At 53.1% G+C, this 15,416-nt stretch overlaps 5 protein-coding genes across 5 annotated transcripts; 3 read left to right on the plus strand and 2 right to left on the minus strand.

The window, feature by feature from the left end:
- The first annotated feature begins 367 nt into the window (after positions 1–367).
- SMAC4_06612 (uncharacterized protein) lies at positions 368–2,099 on the plus strand. The gene is made up of 2 exons (XM_003346097.2): positions 368–552; positions 660–2,099. The coding sequence occupies exons 1-2, from the start codon at positions 459–461 to the stop codon at positions 1,874–1,876; spliced, it is 1,311 nt and encodes a 436-aa protein (XP_003346145.1). The 5' UTR covers positions 368–458; the 3' UTR covers positions 1,877–2,099.
- A 1,954-nt stretch (positions 2,100–4,053) lies between these two features.
- Positions 4,054–6,387, plus strand: SMAC4_06613 (uncharacterized protein). The gene is made up of 3 exons (XM_003346098.2): positions 4,054–4,313; positions 4,377–4,552; positions 4,622–6,387. Exons 1-3 carry the CDS (start codon positions 4,106–4,108, stop codon positions 5,969–5,971), a joined length of 1,734 nt encoding a protein of 577 aa, XP_003346146.1. The 5' UTR covers positions 4,054–4,105; the 3' UTR covers positions 5,972–6,387.
- A 390-nt stretch (positions 6,388–6,777) lies between these two features.
- On the minus strand, positions 6,778–7,485 carry SMAC4_06614 (uncharacterized protein; the record flags this gene model as incomplete). The annotated part of the gene is made up of 1 exon (XM_003346099.1): positions 6,778–7,485. One exon carries the CDS (start codon positions 7,483–7,485, stop codon positions 6,778–6,780), a length of 708 nt encoding a protein of 235 aa, XP_003346147.1.
- Positions 7,486–8,997: 1,512 nt separating this feature from the next.
- On the plus strand, positions 8,998–12,274 carry SMAC4_06615 (uncharacterized protein). Its single transcript, XM_003346100.2, has 3 exons — positions 8,998–10,197; positions 10,258–10,546; positions 10,609–12,274. The coding sequence occupies exons 1-3, from the start codon at positions 10,023–10,025 to the stop codon at positions 12,155–12,157; spliced, it is 2,013 nt and encodes a 670-aa protein (XP_003346148.1). The 5' UTR covers positions 8,998–10,022; the 3' UTR covers positions 12,158–12,274.
- Positions 12,275–13,273: 999 nt separating this feature from the next.
- Positions 13,274–15,229, minus strand: SMAC4_06616 (uncharacterized protein). The gene is made up of 2 exons (XM_066090482.1): positions 14,228–15,229; positions 13,274–14,140 (listed from the first exon to the last, which is right to left on the minus strand). The coding sequence occupies exons 1-2, from the start codon at positions 14,612–14,614 to the stop codon at positions 13,508–13,510; spliced, it is 1,020 nt and encodes a 339-aa protein (XP_065946066.1). The 5' UTR covers positions 14,615–15,229; the 3' UTR covers positions 13,274–13,507.
- Positions 15,230–15,416: the final 187 nt, after the last annotated feature.

Raw genomic sequence — 15,416 nt, forward strand, 5'->3', positions numbered from 1 at the left:
ATCCGGGTGGGTTGTCGAAAAGTCCTTCCAAAAGGGAACCTCTTTGGCTGACAGTGGTGACTCAAGTGCGCAACGGCTCGAATGGGTGGCTCGTCCAGGGGAACGAATTGCGACGACACCTCAGACGGAACAGGCACGCGCTGCGGGGGAGGGGCTGCAATTGAAAGCCAATTCATCGCATTTTGCCGGGATCTGGAGGTCCAGACTGACATCAGATTATTTCCGGCAGGCGATTTTTTACGGTAAGATACGGAAGATTTCCGGCAGGCAGTGAATGATGTATGGGGAAAGATACGCGCTGCGTAACGTTCAATTGGCCTATGGAATTTGGGAACCCCTCCGCCCGCAAAGTGGGAAGAGCAGTTCCCACCGGGAGGATTGGCATTTGACCTTGCATTGACCCGGGCAGCTCTGGAAGCTATCTGGATGTCGCAAAGGTTTTTCGTCTTTCTGCAACCATGTTGGCAGCACCATGGGTATGTCGGAGCTGCGCCCGTTCGTTAAGGCGCTCGGGTGTCTTCGTCTCTCTTCAACTTCGCAAAGCTAGTACAGGTACGTTCACAGCATCCCAAGTGGAAGCATTTCTCTCGTCGTTCTGGTCGCAAGCCGTGGAATCCGATCTGCTAAGAAGCACCTTCTGACGCGTCTCTTTGTTGCAGCCACTCAAACACTCGCAGGACTCCCACCTGTCCTCCTCGAACGAGCGCGCAAACTGGCCGCCGAACATCAACAATTGACGAAGCAACTTGAGAGCGACTACGAACCTGCAGCCGCGAAGCGCGCCGGCGAAATCTCAAAGGTTGTCGCTGCTCTACAAGAGCTGGACAAGGCCAAGGCAGCATTGGACGAGCTCCATGGACTTCTGAAGTCAGACGACGCCGAGCTGCGCCAGCTCGCTAACGACGATCTCGATGCAACAAAAAAGCACCTGGAAACTCTGGGGACGAATCTCTCAGCCACCCTGACACCGAAGCACCCGTTTGCGGACATGCCATGTCTGATAGAACTTCATCCGGGGCCAGGAGGCACTGAAGGGCGCCACTTTGCCGATACCCTTTTCCGCATGTATCAAAAATATTGCGAGAACAAGGGATATACTGCGCGAGTGCTGTCGTACCAGGAAGCCGAAGATCGCACGCCAGGCTTGGACGGCGAGGTTCCAATCTCAGAAGCCGTACTCGAAGTAACGGATCCCGGCGCTTTCGCAGCGTTCCGCGGAGAGGCGGGTATGCACCGCGTGCAACGTATTCCTGCGACCGAGAAGCAGGGACGCACTCACACAAGTGCGGTGGCAGTTTGGGTCTTGCCATCATTCCCCGAAAACAGCACCGATGCCGAGAACGACTTCAACAACCCTGAAAGTGACTTCTACATTGATCCGACAGAAGTCAAATCAGAGAAGATGCGCGCGAGCGGTGCCGGCGGTCAGCACGTCAACAAGACGGAATCTGCTATTCGGTTGACCCATATCCCGACAGGTATTCAGGTCAGCATGCAGGATTCGCGATCGCAGTCGCAAAACAGAGAAAAGGCTTGGCGCTTGCTCCGTTCGAGAATCGCGTCGCTAAGGCGGGAACAAAGAGATGCGCAGGCAAAGGACCTGAGAGACAGTGTGCTATCTCAGGCACAGATGTCGCGCGGTGATAAGATCAGGACGTATAACTACCAGCAGGACCGGTGTACTGATCATCGAAGTGGGCTGGATGTCCACAACCTCCCCAATGTCTTACAAGGCGGGGAGATTCTGGATAAAGTCATCAACAGCGTGCAATCCTGGCTAACAGCGATGGATATCCAAAACCTCATCGCCCAGGAAGAAGCGCAGGCTAGAGCGGCGAAAGGAGGGTCTGATAAAAAGAAGAAAGGCGGAAAGTAAGGCTAAATTCGGGGCGCTCTGATGACGACTTACTTGCTCACCACGCTACAAATACCGGCCTCACACAGAGCAGCCTTTGAATCTGTAGAGTTCATTTGTGTACTATACCCCTTCAAAATCAAACCACAACTGGTCAGATTCTCGACTCTGTTCGGCCGGTTCTGACCCCTTTGCGCAGTAATACTTGGTCAAGTTTGATTTTGCGCGGCGTCGACCTCGTTGGAATTGTTAGCCGGGAGCCGATATACCTATCTTCCTCATCGCCTGAGAACGTCACCAACACGGCACCGCGATTTTGCACGTTCGGCTCCGTCATCCAAGAGCGAGCGAGCGATGGACAGGGAGCGGACGCGGCTGGCTTTCTGTTGACCAATCAATGTCGCAGACTTGTAAGTGACCTGCCATATCGGGATGGTGGCGGCTGTTGTGGATCTCCGTGCAGTGTGCAGCATGCCCGGCGGTTCGTGGACGTGGGGAACATTGAGCAGTTCCGTTCCATGGATTTGGACAAAATATTCATTGTATCGCCAGTTCCAGACATTGAAGTTGCATTCTGGCGTTGAGTCAACCCGAAAGATGGAGACAACCAGACTTTCATCCCCCTGTCGCCAACTGCCGACGGAGACATAGCGAAGGCGATCGATAAACGACTCGGGATTCGGAACCGTAGTCTTTGATTTTTCAAACTATTCTTTCTGTCTTTAGTTCTGCGCGAAATTCAGACGACTCCGCCATCGTCCGGAACCGTCCGCATCTGCTCTTGAGAAAGTAGTTCAGTCTGAGCTTTGGACGGAGAGTTACTACCTACTGCTTTCTCCAATATTCCCTGGTATCCCTTCCCTGCGCCGCGGAACGGAGCTATGGTATTCGAACGAATATCGGGGATGAGGTAAGACAATATCCATGATTCATGTACCAAGGATCGATATGTACAGTACTCGACGACCAACAAAATGTGTGTGCATCATATTAGCTGATATCTCGGCGGTCCGGCTTTCTCATGGTTGTGAGGTTGACGTAGTTCATGTCATCCTAGACCTAGGCTGCAGTAATCACCAACATCGCATTGCTTCAATGGTACGGCCGTCTCATCAATGCTGTATCTTCTCACTCTCTCCCTCGAGTCATGTATCTCGACGCTTGTCAACCTCCCCAGTTGGGATGACGAACATGCCCACCAACACACGGCGCACGTAACCCCCCCCCCCCCCCCCCCCCCCCCCCCCATCCCATGCTGCACCAACGACACAATTCAAACTTGCTGTACAAGTCCGAGATCATATGGTGCTACTGGTCTGATCTTGTTAACCTGGGTCTGCACTTACATGCGTGCCGGTATCTGCACATCCATCCTACCTCAGTTGTGTCTTGCGACCAACAGCTTGGTTTTTCATTGCTTTATATCCCACTATTTGCACAACTGGTCGCCTCTCAACTTCCAGGACGGGTAGGTGCTTAAGGAGGAGACTGTGGAAAGTAAAGGACGGGATTATGATACACACCGTGGGAATGCAAGCAAACGTTGTCGTTGTGCGAGTGACGGGACCGGGACTGGGACAAGGACCAACCACCCTTTCTAAACCCCGTCCTTCCTAACTGTGACTTTGTCCTCCCAACAGCGTTGATGCTGGATGAAGGATCCTAGGTAAAGGAGCTGGCAAACTGCAGAATTTCATTGGACCTTTTGCTCCTTGGATTCTTCTGCCATATTAACATCATCGTACAACAGAAACGGAAAAAAAACGAAGAGAGGTATTATTTAAGCCTTGAACGGCCCGGACAGTGAAACCACAAACTTTTGACTATATACCAACAAGAATGAAGGAGGCGGTCTCGGAGGGAAGGCTGTTGCTTGCTAGCCTGCTAGCCATGTCAATGCGGAAGCTAGGCAGGGCGGAGTGGAACTCCAGCTTCAGATCACTTCCCTTTTCTGTTTAAACTAGTTGGAAATACTGATCTACCATCCCTCGTCGATTTCTAAGCCTATCGTTGCTCCGTTGGGATTAGGAACGAAGTACCTAAACTCGAAAGGAAGAAGCCTCTTCCTGTCTTGTCGGTCGAGTACTTCATGGTGAGACTCCCCCTCTCCCTACCTCTCACCTGTACAACCTCTCTTTTTTCTCTTCACCTCTCCCCCTCCCTCTTCTTCTTCTTCTTCTTCTTCTTCTTCTTCACACCGCACGGGCCCCTTTATAATAGGTGCCCGAAAGAAGTTGTCACCATCCCAAGATGCGTTTAACCACGCTAATCTCGTCGCTACTCCTAGCGACAACTGCCACCGCTGGCGGTCCTAGCTTCGGCCAGGCTGAGAAGAAGTACCTGGAGCATGTCGCCAATAGACTCAAGAACCATGCTGCTCAGGTCAAGGCCGAGCCGGTTGTTGAGCGTGATGTCGTCAAGACTCAAGGGTTCAAGTTTCTGAACGACAACACTGAAAGTGAGTTTTTATGCACGACTTGGAACGCTACTACGCTCTTGAAGCTGACACACGGAAACATAGAGTTTGCTGTCAACGGGACCAACATCCCCGATGTTGACTTCGACGTGGGAGAGTCCTATGCCGGTACTTTGCCCATCAGCCAGGACCCCGAGGAGACGAGCAAGCTGTTCTGGTGGTTCTTCCCATCTACCAACCCGGCCGCTAAGAAGGAAATTCTAATTTGGCTCAACGGAGGTGTAAGTCTGCCTTGAACCCCCCATAGAGACCCAGCAGGCCTATCTAACAAGTCATTCCCTCATATGTAGCCTGGCTGCTCTTCCTTGGAAGGTTTCCTCCAAGAAAACGGCCCCTTCCTCTGGCAATACGGCACCTACAAGCCCGTCAAAAACCCCTGGAGCTGGCACACCCTGACCAACGTGATCTGGGTCGAGCAGCCCGTGGGCACCGGTTTCTCCACGGGCAACGTGACGGCCACTTCCGAGGAGGACGTGGCTGCGCAGTTCATGGGTTTCTGGAAGAACTTCATCGACACCTTCGCCATGCAAGGGTACAAGGTGTACATCACGGGCGAGTCGTACGCGGGTCTGTACTGCCCTTACATCGCCTCGGCCTTCCTCGACGCCAACGACAAGGAGTACTACGACATGTCCGGCCTGATGATCTACGACCCGGTCATCTCGTGGGACGAGGTCGCCGAGCCCATCCCCGTCGTCCAGTTCACCGAGTACTGGCAGGGACTGTTCCCCTTCAACGACACCTTCCGCGAGCACATCAAGAAGGTCGACGCTAAGTGTGGCTACTCCGACTTTGTCTCGCAGTACCTCGTCTACCCGCCCAAGGGCCCGCAGCCCTCCAAGTTGCCTGGTACCGATAAGAACGGCACCACGCGCGACGAGTGCTGGGGCTTGTTCTACGAGATCTTCGACGCCATCTTGTTGCTGAACCCGTGCTTCGACATCTACCAGGTTGCCACCACCTGCCCCCTGCTGTGGGACGTTCTTGGCTTCCCGGGCTCGATGGAGTACCTGCCCGACGGCGCCGAGGCGTACTTTGACCGGGACGACGTCAAGAAGGCCATCAACGCGCCCGAGAACGTCAAGTGGTCCAGTTGCGCGGAGCAGGATGTGTTCGTGGGCGGACGCGATCGGTCGGAGCCGTCTGCCTTCCGCGCGCTGCCGCACGTTATTGATGCCACCAAGAACGTGATCATCAGCCACGGCGCGCTGGATATGGTCCTGATTGCCAACGGCACGCTCCTGGGCATCCAGAACATGACGTGGGGCGGCAAGCTGGGCTTCCAGAACAAGCCTGACCAGCCCTTCTATGTTCCTTATAACACCATGACGGACCTGTCGACGCTGGCGGCCGGTGGCGTGTTTGGATCCATGGGCAGCGAGAGAGGCTTGACCTGGGTCCAAATCGACATGACTGGACATATGGTGCCCCAATATGCCCCGTCCGCGGCGTACAGGCAGCTCGAGTTCTTGCTGGGCAGAGTCAACTGCTTGAACTGCACGGCCCCCTTCACCACGAACCCGGATGCGCCGCAGAGCCAGCAGCCCTTGGGCAAGGGCACGGCACCTCAGAGCTGGAGCAAGTTCTCGGGTAAGAAGGGGGGCCGCCAAGGAGGTGGAAAGGGCAGGTTTGCCATGTAAACGGATGTGATAGTCATGGGATTTATGACGGATGAGGAATTTAGATACCAGTGAATAAGATGAGAATGAGAATGATCGATCTCATAAATTTCCTAACTATTTTGTTAAAACCTCGTTAGCTCGTAAGGAACTTCCACCCATAGAACGAAATCGATAAGTACTAAACCGTAATGCATCACTCGTCAATGTCCACGTCCTCGTACCTCCTTTCAGATTTCCCTCCAGACGACCAGTCCTCAGCATGATATACGTACACACATATACGCTACTGAAACAGTGAATTGTTGAAACCGTTCCTTTTGATAACCAATACCAACACAAAGAGTGGAATGAAATAACACACAGGGTACTCGCAGTCCCTTAAACAGTCGGTCGACGCCGCAGCCGCTGGTCTCCTTCCTCCTTTTAGAAGCTTCAAGAATGGGTACGCGGGTATATGCTCGCGTGTGAGCGTGTCGTGAGAATCACTTCCCCCATCGTATGCGACCCAATGACAACATAGAACCTTGCACCAACGCCATGCTAAAATCAACGACAATGAGGTAATGTACAACGCGGCACCGAAAGGACAGTCCCCAGAGGTTTGGGAACATGTCGTCTTGCGGTGCTGTGGAAAGAGCGTCTTCCGTCGGGGCACATTCTTATCCAGATTGAGCGGAGAACAGGACGGGCCGGACAGGTCTCGCAGACGCTCAATGGCGGACAAAGGCCGCGCAGCAAGGGCAAGTAAGCATGGAATAAACTCTGACAAGGCCTCAGAGCACGGACGGCTAGACGGTCATCATCGCTCAGGCCCAGAAATCTGTTCAAGCCTTCTCCATGTTGCGTTCCCTTGTCATCTTTCTGAGCTCCAGGACGCCCATTATGCCCGACTGGCGAAGTCGCTCGAGGATCAGCTTCATGCCTTCTCGGCTCTTGCCAAGTTGGTCCTGGGTCTTCTTCGAAGCCAGGCTCTCAATGCTCCGCTGGATACCGTGGGCACCAAGCCGAGAAAAGAAGCCGCCCTTCTCTTGTTCGGCTTCGTGCGTGTGCAAGTGACCCAGCTTGTCGCGAATCCGCTCTCCAAAGCGAGATCGAAATACCACCGTCGTGGCAACATCAGTCGTAGTTCCATTATCATTAGTGTTCTTCGGAATCGTATAGATCTGCTTCTCCACCACCGACAGAACGCCAGCAAAGTTCAGATTCCGGCTTTCGGTCGACATCCAGCCCTCCTTCATGTCCACAACGCTGGTCTCCAGGATATAGGACGCCTTCTCGGTCGTGGCACCACCAGTAATGCTGATGGGGAGCATCTTCATGATAGCAGGTGGCATGCGCGACTTCTTGAGGTGGATGCGAGTCGTGTGCAGACGGCCGGTGGCCGGGTCGACATGCGACGAGAGGGTGTCGGTACTCATGACATGTTGGGAGAAGGGATTGAGCTGTGGGGAGCAGTACCGGAGGAAGAAGGCGAGCGTGACGGTTGGGAAAGGATGGCTATAGGTGTGGTTGGTAGTGTGCGTGAGAACCATTTTGACCGAGGAATATGCTAAGGCACGTTGCTAATGCGGAATGGGCGATTTCGGTACGTCTCAACCGGCGCAACGATGGGACTATGGAGGGCTCGTATTTCGGATGACCGGTTCCTAAGGCTGGATGTATATAGGGAGCACGGTTCGAAGCTAGGCTCGGACGGATGGGTTGGCTCTAGAAAGTAGCTAGGAATAGCTTGCCGAAACGTGGGGAGACTGGAGTGAAGTCACTGGAGGTGGCGATGTCTGGTCGTAATGGAACGACGTCGGGAGGTATCGTGTTGTAGTTTATCTGTGAGAAGCGCAGCTCACGATCGATGGTAAAGAAGATTTGACATTGGAATAGGGCACGGCCACAAGTTGTCAAATCCTCTTTTCCACGGTGTCGTGGTGACGATGGTGGTGGCTTGGAATTTCTGAGTACGAATGGAGGAGCAGAGCGAGGTAGAGGCAGTGGTCGGTAAGGTAGGGAAGTTGGGGAAGATGGAGGAAAGATAGGTTGACGTGGGGCAGGCAGGATTTGTAACTTTGGAAAAAAGGTACCAAGAGCCGAGAGCAACGGAAAAAGCGATGATGAAAGTGACCCGACGACGAACCGACGGGATGGGCCGATGGAGGAACCACACTAGGACAACAGGGACCGATGGATACCGACCGGTACACTAACGAGCACCGCTTCCACTTCGCGGGAAGGGACTTTTACGGTGGCGGCTCTGTAATTACAAAGTGGAAAACGAGGTGCTTGAGTTAAGTTCTGTAAGACGCAGAGTGGAGGATTGTGAAAGTGTTCTGTCAGTGCTTGCTTGTGCTACAACAGCGACGGATTGGGTGACCAAAGCTGGAGGTTCAAACAAAGACGGAAGAGAAGTGGAAAACCCAAAGAGCCACAGATGAAATAAATGAGGGGACTGCGCAACTCTGACGATCATGGGCTCATTTGCTTTGAATGATCCAACGATATCGTCGTCCGCCTGTCCATTGCCCGTCCGGGTGTGTAACACGGAAGCTGCCACTGCTCCCTTCAACGGCAAAACACATCGTCATCACCATCATGCACTCCCCTCATCCTACTAGCGCAAGCAGCTCGTGTGCGTAACAGTGCAACAATACGCATCCTGCAGTAATCCGGCCTGAATGCCGTAGATCGTGTCATAAATAACATTGAGAGTGATGCCAGCCTTTCAGCGACGTCTGAAATACAGATTGAAAAATCAAGGATGAGTTGGGACCATGAAAATGTGGTCATACATCCTTTCACCGAGTTAGTATGTCTATCGCCAAATGTTATGTTTGGTACGGTTGCCTATGCTTCCATTCTTGGGCTTTTGCTAGTGTAGACAGGTGTTTTCCACTGCCAGTCATTGCCAAGGAGTCTTCGGCTGGCTATCAGTGCCGGGAGTCTAGGCTTAGTAATGCCACCATTTTCAACCGTTTGGTGCACGGGCCCACTTCTCAAAAATGGGGAGCCTGCTGCGTCTCACTTTCAAACGCCCGCAGCACGTCCTCCTTGCCTGCCGGAGCTGCACCCGCAAGAACATTGCAGCGCAATCAATGCAATGCCCAGGCTGGCTGCTTAGTCATTCTACTTGCGTCCATCCAATCCTGCAATAGGCGCCAGCGTTAACATTCCACTTCCATTTCAGCTGCCCTCTTGGATTCCCCCGACCCCCAACCCTCCCGTTCATTTCTTCCTCCAAGCAAAACTTTCAACTTGCGACAACACGGCGAATCTGTCAGTTGGCCATCACAACTGCATCGGCCGACCAGCGATTTATCAATTCTTTTCTTTCCCACCGTCGTCGCTTTAGCGTTCACGACAAACCTTGCGCGATTCCTCACCATTCCATCAACGCACCGAACGACGACCGTCGATCCGACCCAAACGTGATTCGCGACGCTTCACGATACCACAGCGAAAACCAACCATATCAATACAGCCAGGGCGCGACAACGTGTTATCGTTCAACCACCGCCTCGACATCATCAAGCTGCTCTCACTTTCCTTTTGCTTCGCATACTGACATATTTCGAGACTCGATATTTTCTGGCTGTTGGCTCGCTGGCTAGCCTGGAAGGTGATCCGAGTCTCTGGCTGTGGTGCAATTGATTTGATATCTGGGACGGGAAACAAGTGCGAGTCTTCCAACAGGACCATTCATCCCCCTTGAACTGGTTGTTGCAGTCTCGCCGGGCCTTTGTACTTTCCTTCCTTTATCTGTCACTTTGTGTCTCTTACGAGTACATTCAGAATTGACTCAGTCTAACTCTGCAATATCAAGAGCGAAAAAAAAGAGAGGAACAAGGAAACATATTTGCTGAAAGGGAACAATTCACTACCAGCTGAGACTTCGCAGAAATCATTTTCACAAGCCCCAGCCCCCAACTCGTATCATACGTCAACATCGTTTAGGAGAGTCTTCTAATAGTACAGTGTTTGCCTTGGGCGTGGTGTTACTTCTGGATCCTGTTTGGCATCCCAGTTGCGCAACCTATGACCATTGCCTCTACAGTCAACAACACATCAACCTGAGCCCAAAATGGAGTCCTCAGTCTTTTTCAAGTTCAAGTCTAGCAAGGAGCCCACCCGTGTGGAGTTCGACGGAACTGGCATATCCGTCTTCGAACTAAAACGTGAAATCATCCTGAAAAGTGCGCTCGGCGATGGCACTGATTTCGACCTCGTCATCGCTGCCGATGAAGGCTTCAAGGAAGGTGAGTACAATCCAAGTGGACATCGAAATGGCTATGTTCAGATCGCTGACACGGGTCCAGTTTACGATGATGATACAACCATCATTCCAAGATCAACCACGGTCATTGCTCGCCGCATGCCCGCCAAGGTCCAGGGTAGGGGAGGAGCTGCTCGCTATGTCTCGGGCAAAATGCCTGTACATGCAAAGAATTCATCACGCAAAGAACAACCCATTGTCAAGGCCCTGGCAAAGCCGGTCGCCAACCCCGTCGTGCAGCTTAACAGTGCCATGACTGAGGAAGAGAAGATGGCGGCCGTCTTCCAAGCTCAGACGGAGAATTTCACCGCTAGGGAGGAGGAAATGGCGACGTACGTATACTTCTCCCCGCTCTGGTCAATCATGAAATGTGTTGATACTAACTCATGTGTAGGCAGCAATATGTCGCCAAATCTGGCCCCAAGAAGCCTGCGAACGTCCCTGATCATGACCCTCCCCAAGGATACATCTGCTATAGGTGTGGCGAGAAGGGTCACTGGATTCAACTCTGCCCGACCAACGACAACCCGGACTTTGATAACCGCCCCCGCGTAAAGCGAACCACCGGCATCCCGAAATCCTTCCTAAAGACAGTAGACAAGGCAACCGCCCTAGGTCAGAATGGGGACGGTGACGAAACCAAAACCCCGTCCGGCATCATGGTTAATGCCGACGGAGAGTTTGTCATTGCCGAGCCTGACAAGGCTTCATGGGAACAGTTTCAGGCCAAGGCCAAGTCGAACTCAGCAGCTCAAAAGGCTACTCCTGAGGGAGATAAGGAGATTCAAGAGCGTGGGCTGGAGTGCCCCATCGACCACAAGTTGTTCATAGACCCAATGAAGACACCGTGTTGTGAGAAGACGTATTGCAATGATTGCATTACAAACGCCCTCATTGAGAGCGACTTCATCTGCCCTGGCTGCAAGTCCGACGGCGTACTTATTGATGACTTGAAGACGGATGAGGAGGCGGTTGAGAAGATCAAGGCTTTCCTTGCGGAAAAGAACAGTAAGGCGAAAGAGGGGTCCCAAAGCCCTGGCAGTCCCAACAGCCCGACAGCACCAAAGTCTCCGGCATCTACCGACGCTCTTGCCGCCGAAACCAACACTGAACAAACCAAGCCGAAATCCGAATCTCCGACTCCGACAAACACTGCACCACCTGCATCGCAGCAAACCTCGCAGCAGCCGCACGCATCGCAAGCGCCAGCATCGATGCAATCCGGCTCCACTGGCAAGACGACGCCACCAACACAGGCTAACCAGGGACAACAAGGTCAGCAAGTTTTGAAAAAGCGCCCTGCCGAAGATGCCCTGGAGAACCCCAAGATCCCCAAGGCCCCCAAGGCCATGCAGCAGAAGGCTCAACAAACCCAGCAGCAAGCCATGATGGAGCAGATGATGAATGGGGTGCCTGGCATGCCTCCCATGAATGGCATGAACCCCATGAACTTTTCACCCCAAATGTTCCCTGGCATGCCCATGATGGGTAACTTTGGAGGTATGGGAATGCCCAACATGCCCATGGGCATGATGAACATGATGAACCCAATGATGGCCGGCGGGATGGGACCTGGCTTCCCCATAAACGGCGGGCTGGGCCCTGGTGGCTTCCCCGGTGGCTCCGGCGGAATGCCCAACGGCAACAATCCCGGAATGTGGAACAACGGCATGGGCATGAACGGCCCGCACGGCGGCGTTCCCAACGGTCCCAACATGGGTGGCGCCATGGGACCAGGCGGTGGCAGAATGAACATGATGAACCAAGCAGCCGGCATGGGCATGCACAATGGTGGCGGCTATCAAATGCAGCAGCAGCAGTTCAAGAACTTCTCCAACCAGCCCGCTGATGATGACGATGCCTATTTCAGGAAACCAGTCAACCCTCACCGCCACCAAAACCGCCAAAGGCGCGTCCGGCCGAGTGATTACCGAGAACTGTAAGGGACAAGCAAGACCTACGAATTAGGTGACGTCAGTTTCTCAACACCAGGCCGCATCCCCAGGACAACTTGTGCGATGCTCAAAGCAGTATCCAGCGAACCGGCAAAGAAGGGAACATATCCAGCACAAGAACCGCCGACAACCATTTCAGGATCTGTCAGTATATCGCCATTAACATCACAGCAATGACAAACCCATCCGCTCCAGCGGGTGGTAGTGGTGGTGGCCTGTCTACATTGACTTCTTTCTACCCTGTCGACGACGTGATTTGACCCATCAAGGACACGGGCCGGAAGACCTGGAAGAACAAGAGCATGTCCTATACATGCACAACATGTTGCGGCTTTCGAAAGCGCGAAAAAGCGGCAACATCACCAAAACAAGTTTCCACGAAAATACACAGATGAGGAAGAAAGCTACGAGAGACGGAGAGCCTAAGGAACGGGCTAGCCAGTACTCACCACGCGTTTTTTCTTTTCTTTTTGCTTTCTTGACAGCATTGGAGGCGTTCTACGGTCTTTATCCTTCGTTTTTTTTTTTCTTTGCACTTTAATCTCGAAACTATCAGGGAAGAAGTGAAGGGATAGGTGAAAGGGTGGTTGGTTGGTTGAGAGATCAAGAAAGGAAAGGGAAGGGAAGCAGGGTCTGGAAAGGATGGATGGACGGACGGATGGATGGATAGATGACTGGTCACGGGCGTGAAAGGCGTATATACGTGATGGATGGACATGAAGGCATGCAAACGAAACATCTAGGGGGGAAGGAAATTGAAAATGACGGCAAATGATGGGACGTTATGAAAAAGAAAGGAGAAGGACGGGTTGAACTTGGGTTGGGGAAAGGGGACTTTAGTGACCGCTACGCTACTGCTTAGCGGTTGCTTTCTCCTTTCTTTGATGATGGTTGGAGGGATTATGACGGGACAGCGTAGGAGAACCTCGGCATGAACCGACTTCTGCGCCATCCTCCCATGAACCCTCCGTTTGAATAGGCAATGGACGACCTACAGTACGGACTTGACTTACCATGTGTCTCCCACTCACTCCGTCTTTGATAGCTTGCTTTGATTTTGCTGCTGCGTGTTTACTCGGTTTAGATTGCTTTCGAGGGTTAGGAATCGTAATAGGAAACAAATGTCTTTTCATCCAACTTTCGCTCCCTGGTGATCCGTGTGTGACTGCTGTATTTCTCAACATGACTTGAAGTGAATAAGCTCCTAGCGCAATGCCTGGGCTCAAATGCCTGCTCCCACAATGACCACCCTCCTTACCCTATTCACGAATGAGGCAGGTTGACTGAAATACATGTAGATTATCATTATTACACCTTCTTACATTATATAACCCTCCTCTATTGTGGCGGCACGAAAGGCTTGACCAACATCTCGCTAAACTTCTCCAACCTCTCCTTACCACGGACCTCCTCCACCAGCAGCGGCATCTTGACAACGTTGAAATCGTCGTACAGGTCCTCGATCTGATCCAGGTACTTCTTCTGCATCTCCCTGCGGGCCGTGCACTGCTTGCAGTCGGAACCCGGCTTCGGGAACAGGAGCTGGTTGACCACGATGCTGTGGGTGTCGATGCTGTAGGTGGCCAGCTCCTGGATCATGCGCTCCGTCTCGTACAGCGACAAGAACTCGGGGATGCACACGCACACAAACGTGGTCTGGGACGCGTCCTTGAACTGCGTGTTCACCTCCGAGATGGTCGCCCGCAACGTCTCCAGCTTCTCCATCATCTCGTTCAGGTTCTGGCCGTTGGGCAGCGTGCCGTTGGAGCCGAGGAAGCCGTTGAGCAAGGGACTGTATTGGGAGGAAAGCTGCGAAACCTTGGCCAGCGCCTTCTCGAGGACCGAGGGGAACTGCAGGAAGCGAAGGGTGTGGCCGGTGGGCGCAGTGTCGAAGATGATGGTCTCGTAGGAGAGCGACTTGACTTGCTTGAGGACTTCGGCGAAAGACATGGCTTCGTCAATACCAGGGATCTGTGATTCATACAAAAGTCAGTACATGCTGCCTAGCCTATGTTCTACACGTGTGCCATGCCCACGGGACCAGAAAGATCAACGTACCGCAAATGCCAAATCCTGCATCATGCCGCCCACACCACCCATATCACCAGCACCCTCATTCTCACCCTGACCAGCCAGGAGATCCTGGATGCTGCCGTTAGGGTCAATCTCCATAGCGCTCAGGTTGGTAAAGCCATCGATCAGACGCGCCTCCTTGCCGAACTTTTGGCTGAAGGCGTCGCTGAGGTTGTGGGCGGGGTCGGTCGAGATGAGCAGGACCGAACGGCGGACCTTGGCCAGCTGAATAGCCAGAGAGCACGAGGTTGTCGTCTTGCCGACACCGCCCTTGCCGCCGACGAAGATCCAGCGCAGCGACTGCTGGTCGAGGATCGACTGGAGGGTGGGCTCCAGGTAGTCGTCGTCGGTGTTGATGACTGTGGTAGACATGATGATGGGCGTTGTTGTCGCGGATTCGGTATCGCGATATTTGTTGTTGTTCCGTAAAAGACTGGGTATATAGCGTTCGGACGAAGGAGAGGTTGAGCTGGACTGCAAGAGTGCGTTGTGTTGTCAGGGGCGAGTCTGGACGGAGGGGTGAGGCCTAGAATCAGTTGGAATCGCAAAGTCGACCTCCTTTTGGGACGCGATGTCGGGCATCCCCCCTCGTCCCCTCCAGTGAGAGGGGACAGCGTCACTGGGCTTTGGTGGGGTAGCTGTACCTCTAAGGGCAGGTGCCCCTATGCCTTATCACTGATAGAAGGCCATGACGACCTCCTGTAGGGAAAGCCTCACAGCCCCTCACCAGCATCCTTGGGAGAGTAAACATACCCCTGAACAGGGCAGAAGGCGATCCTCGTCCCCTCAGCAACTCAGCTTCTCCCAAAGGACCCGAGGGGAAGGAGAAGCGTGGCTATCCGGCCCTAGGGTGGGGAACCAACCATTTAAGCTTCATGGACTTAACAACTTCCCCTTCTGGGTGCGAATGACCTTTTCATTCGTTTTCATTTGTCGCAATCTGTTTATATATCTATTGGACTTCTACCTCCTAGGAAGGAACCTACCTCTAGTCTGATTCACCGGTTCCGGAGGCTATATTTGAGACCGGAACACCATCGCCATATCACGTAGCTTCCATGCCTACGGACTACCTGCGAAGATATTCATCTAGGCTCGAATGGAGACGGGGATCTCTTCGGATGATGTGCAAATTAATAAGCCACTCCATCAAGCCGGAGATCATAAAGGACTA

The sequence above is a fragment of the Sordaria macrospora genome, chromosome 2, assembly GCF_033870435.1.
Source record: "Sordaria macrospora chromosome 2, complete sequence".
Lineage (NCBI taxonomy): Eukaryota > Fungi > Ascomycota > Sordariomycetes > Sordariales > Sordariaceae > Sordaria > Sordaria macrospora.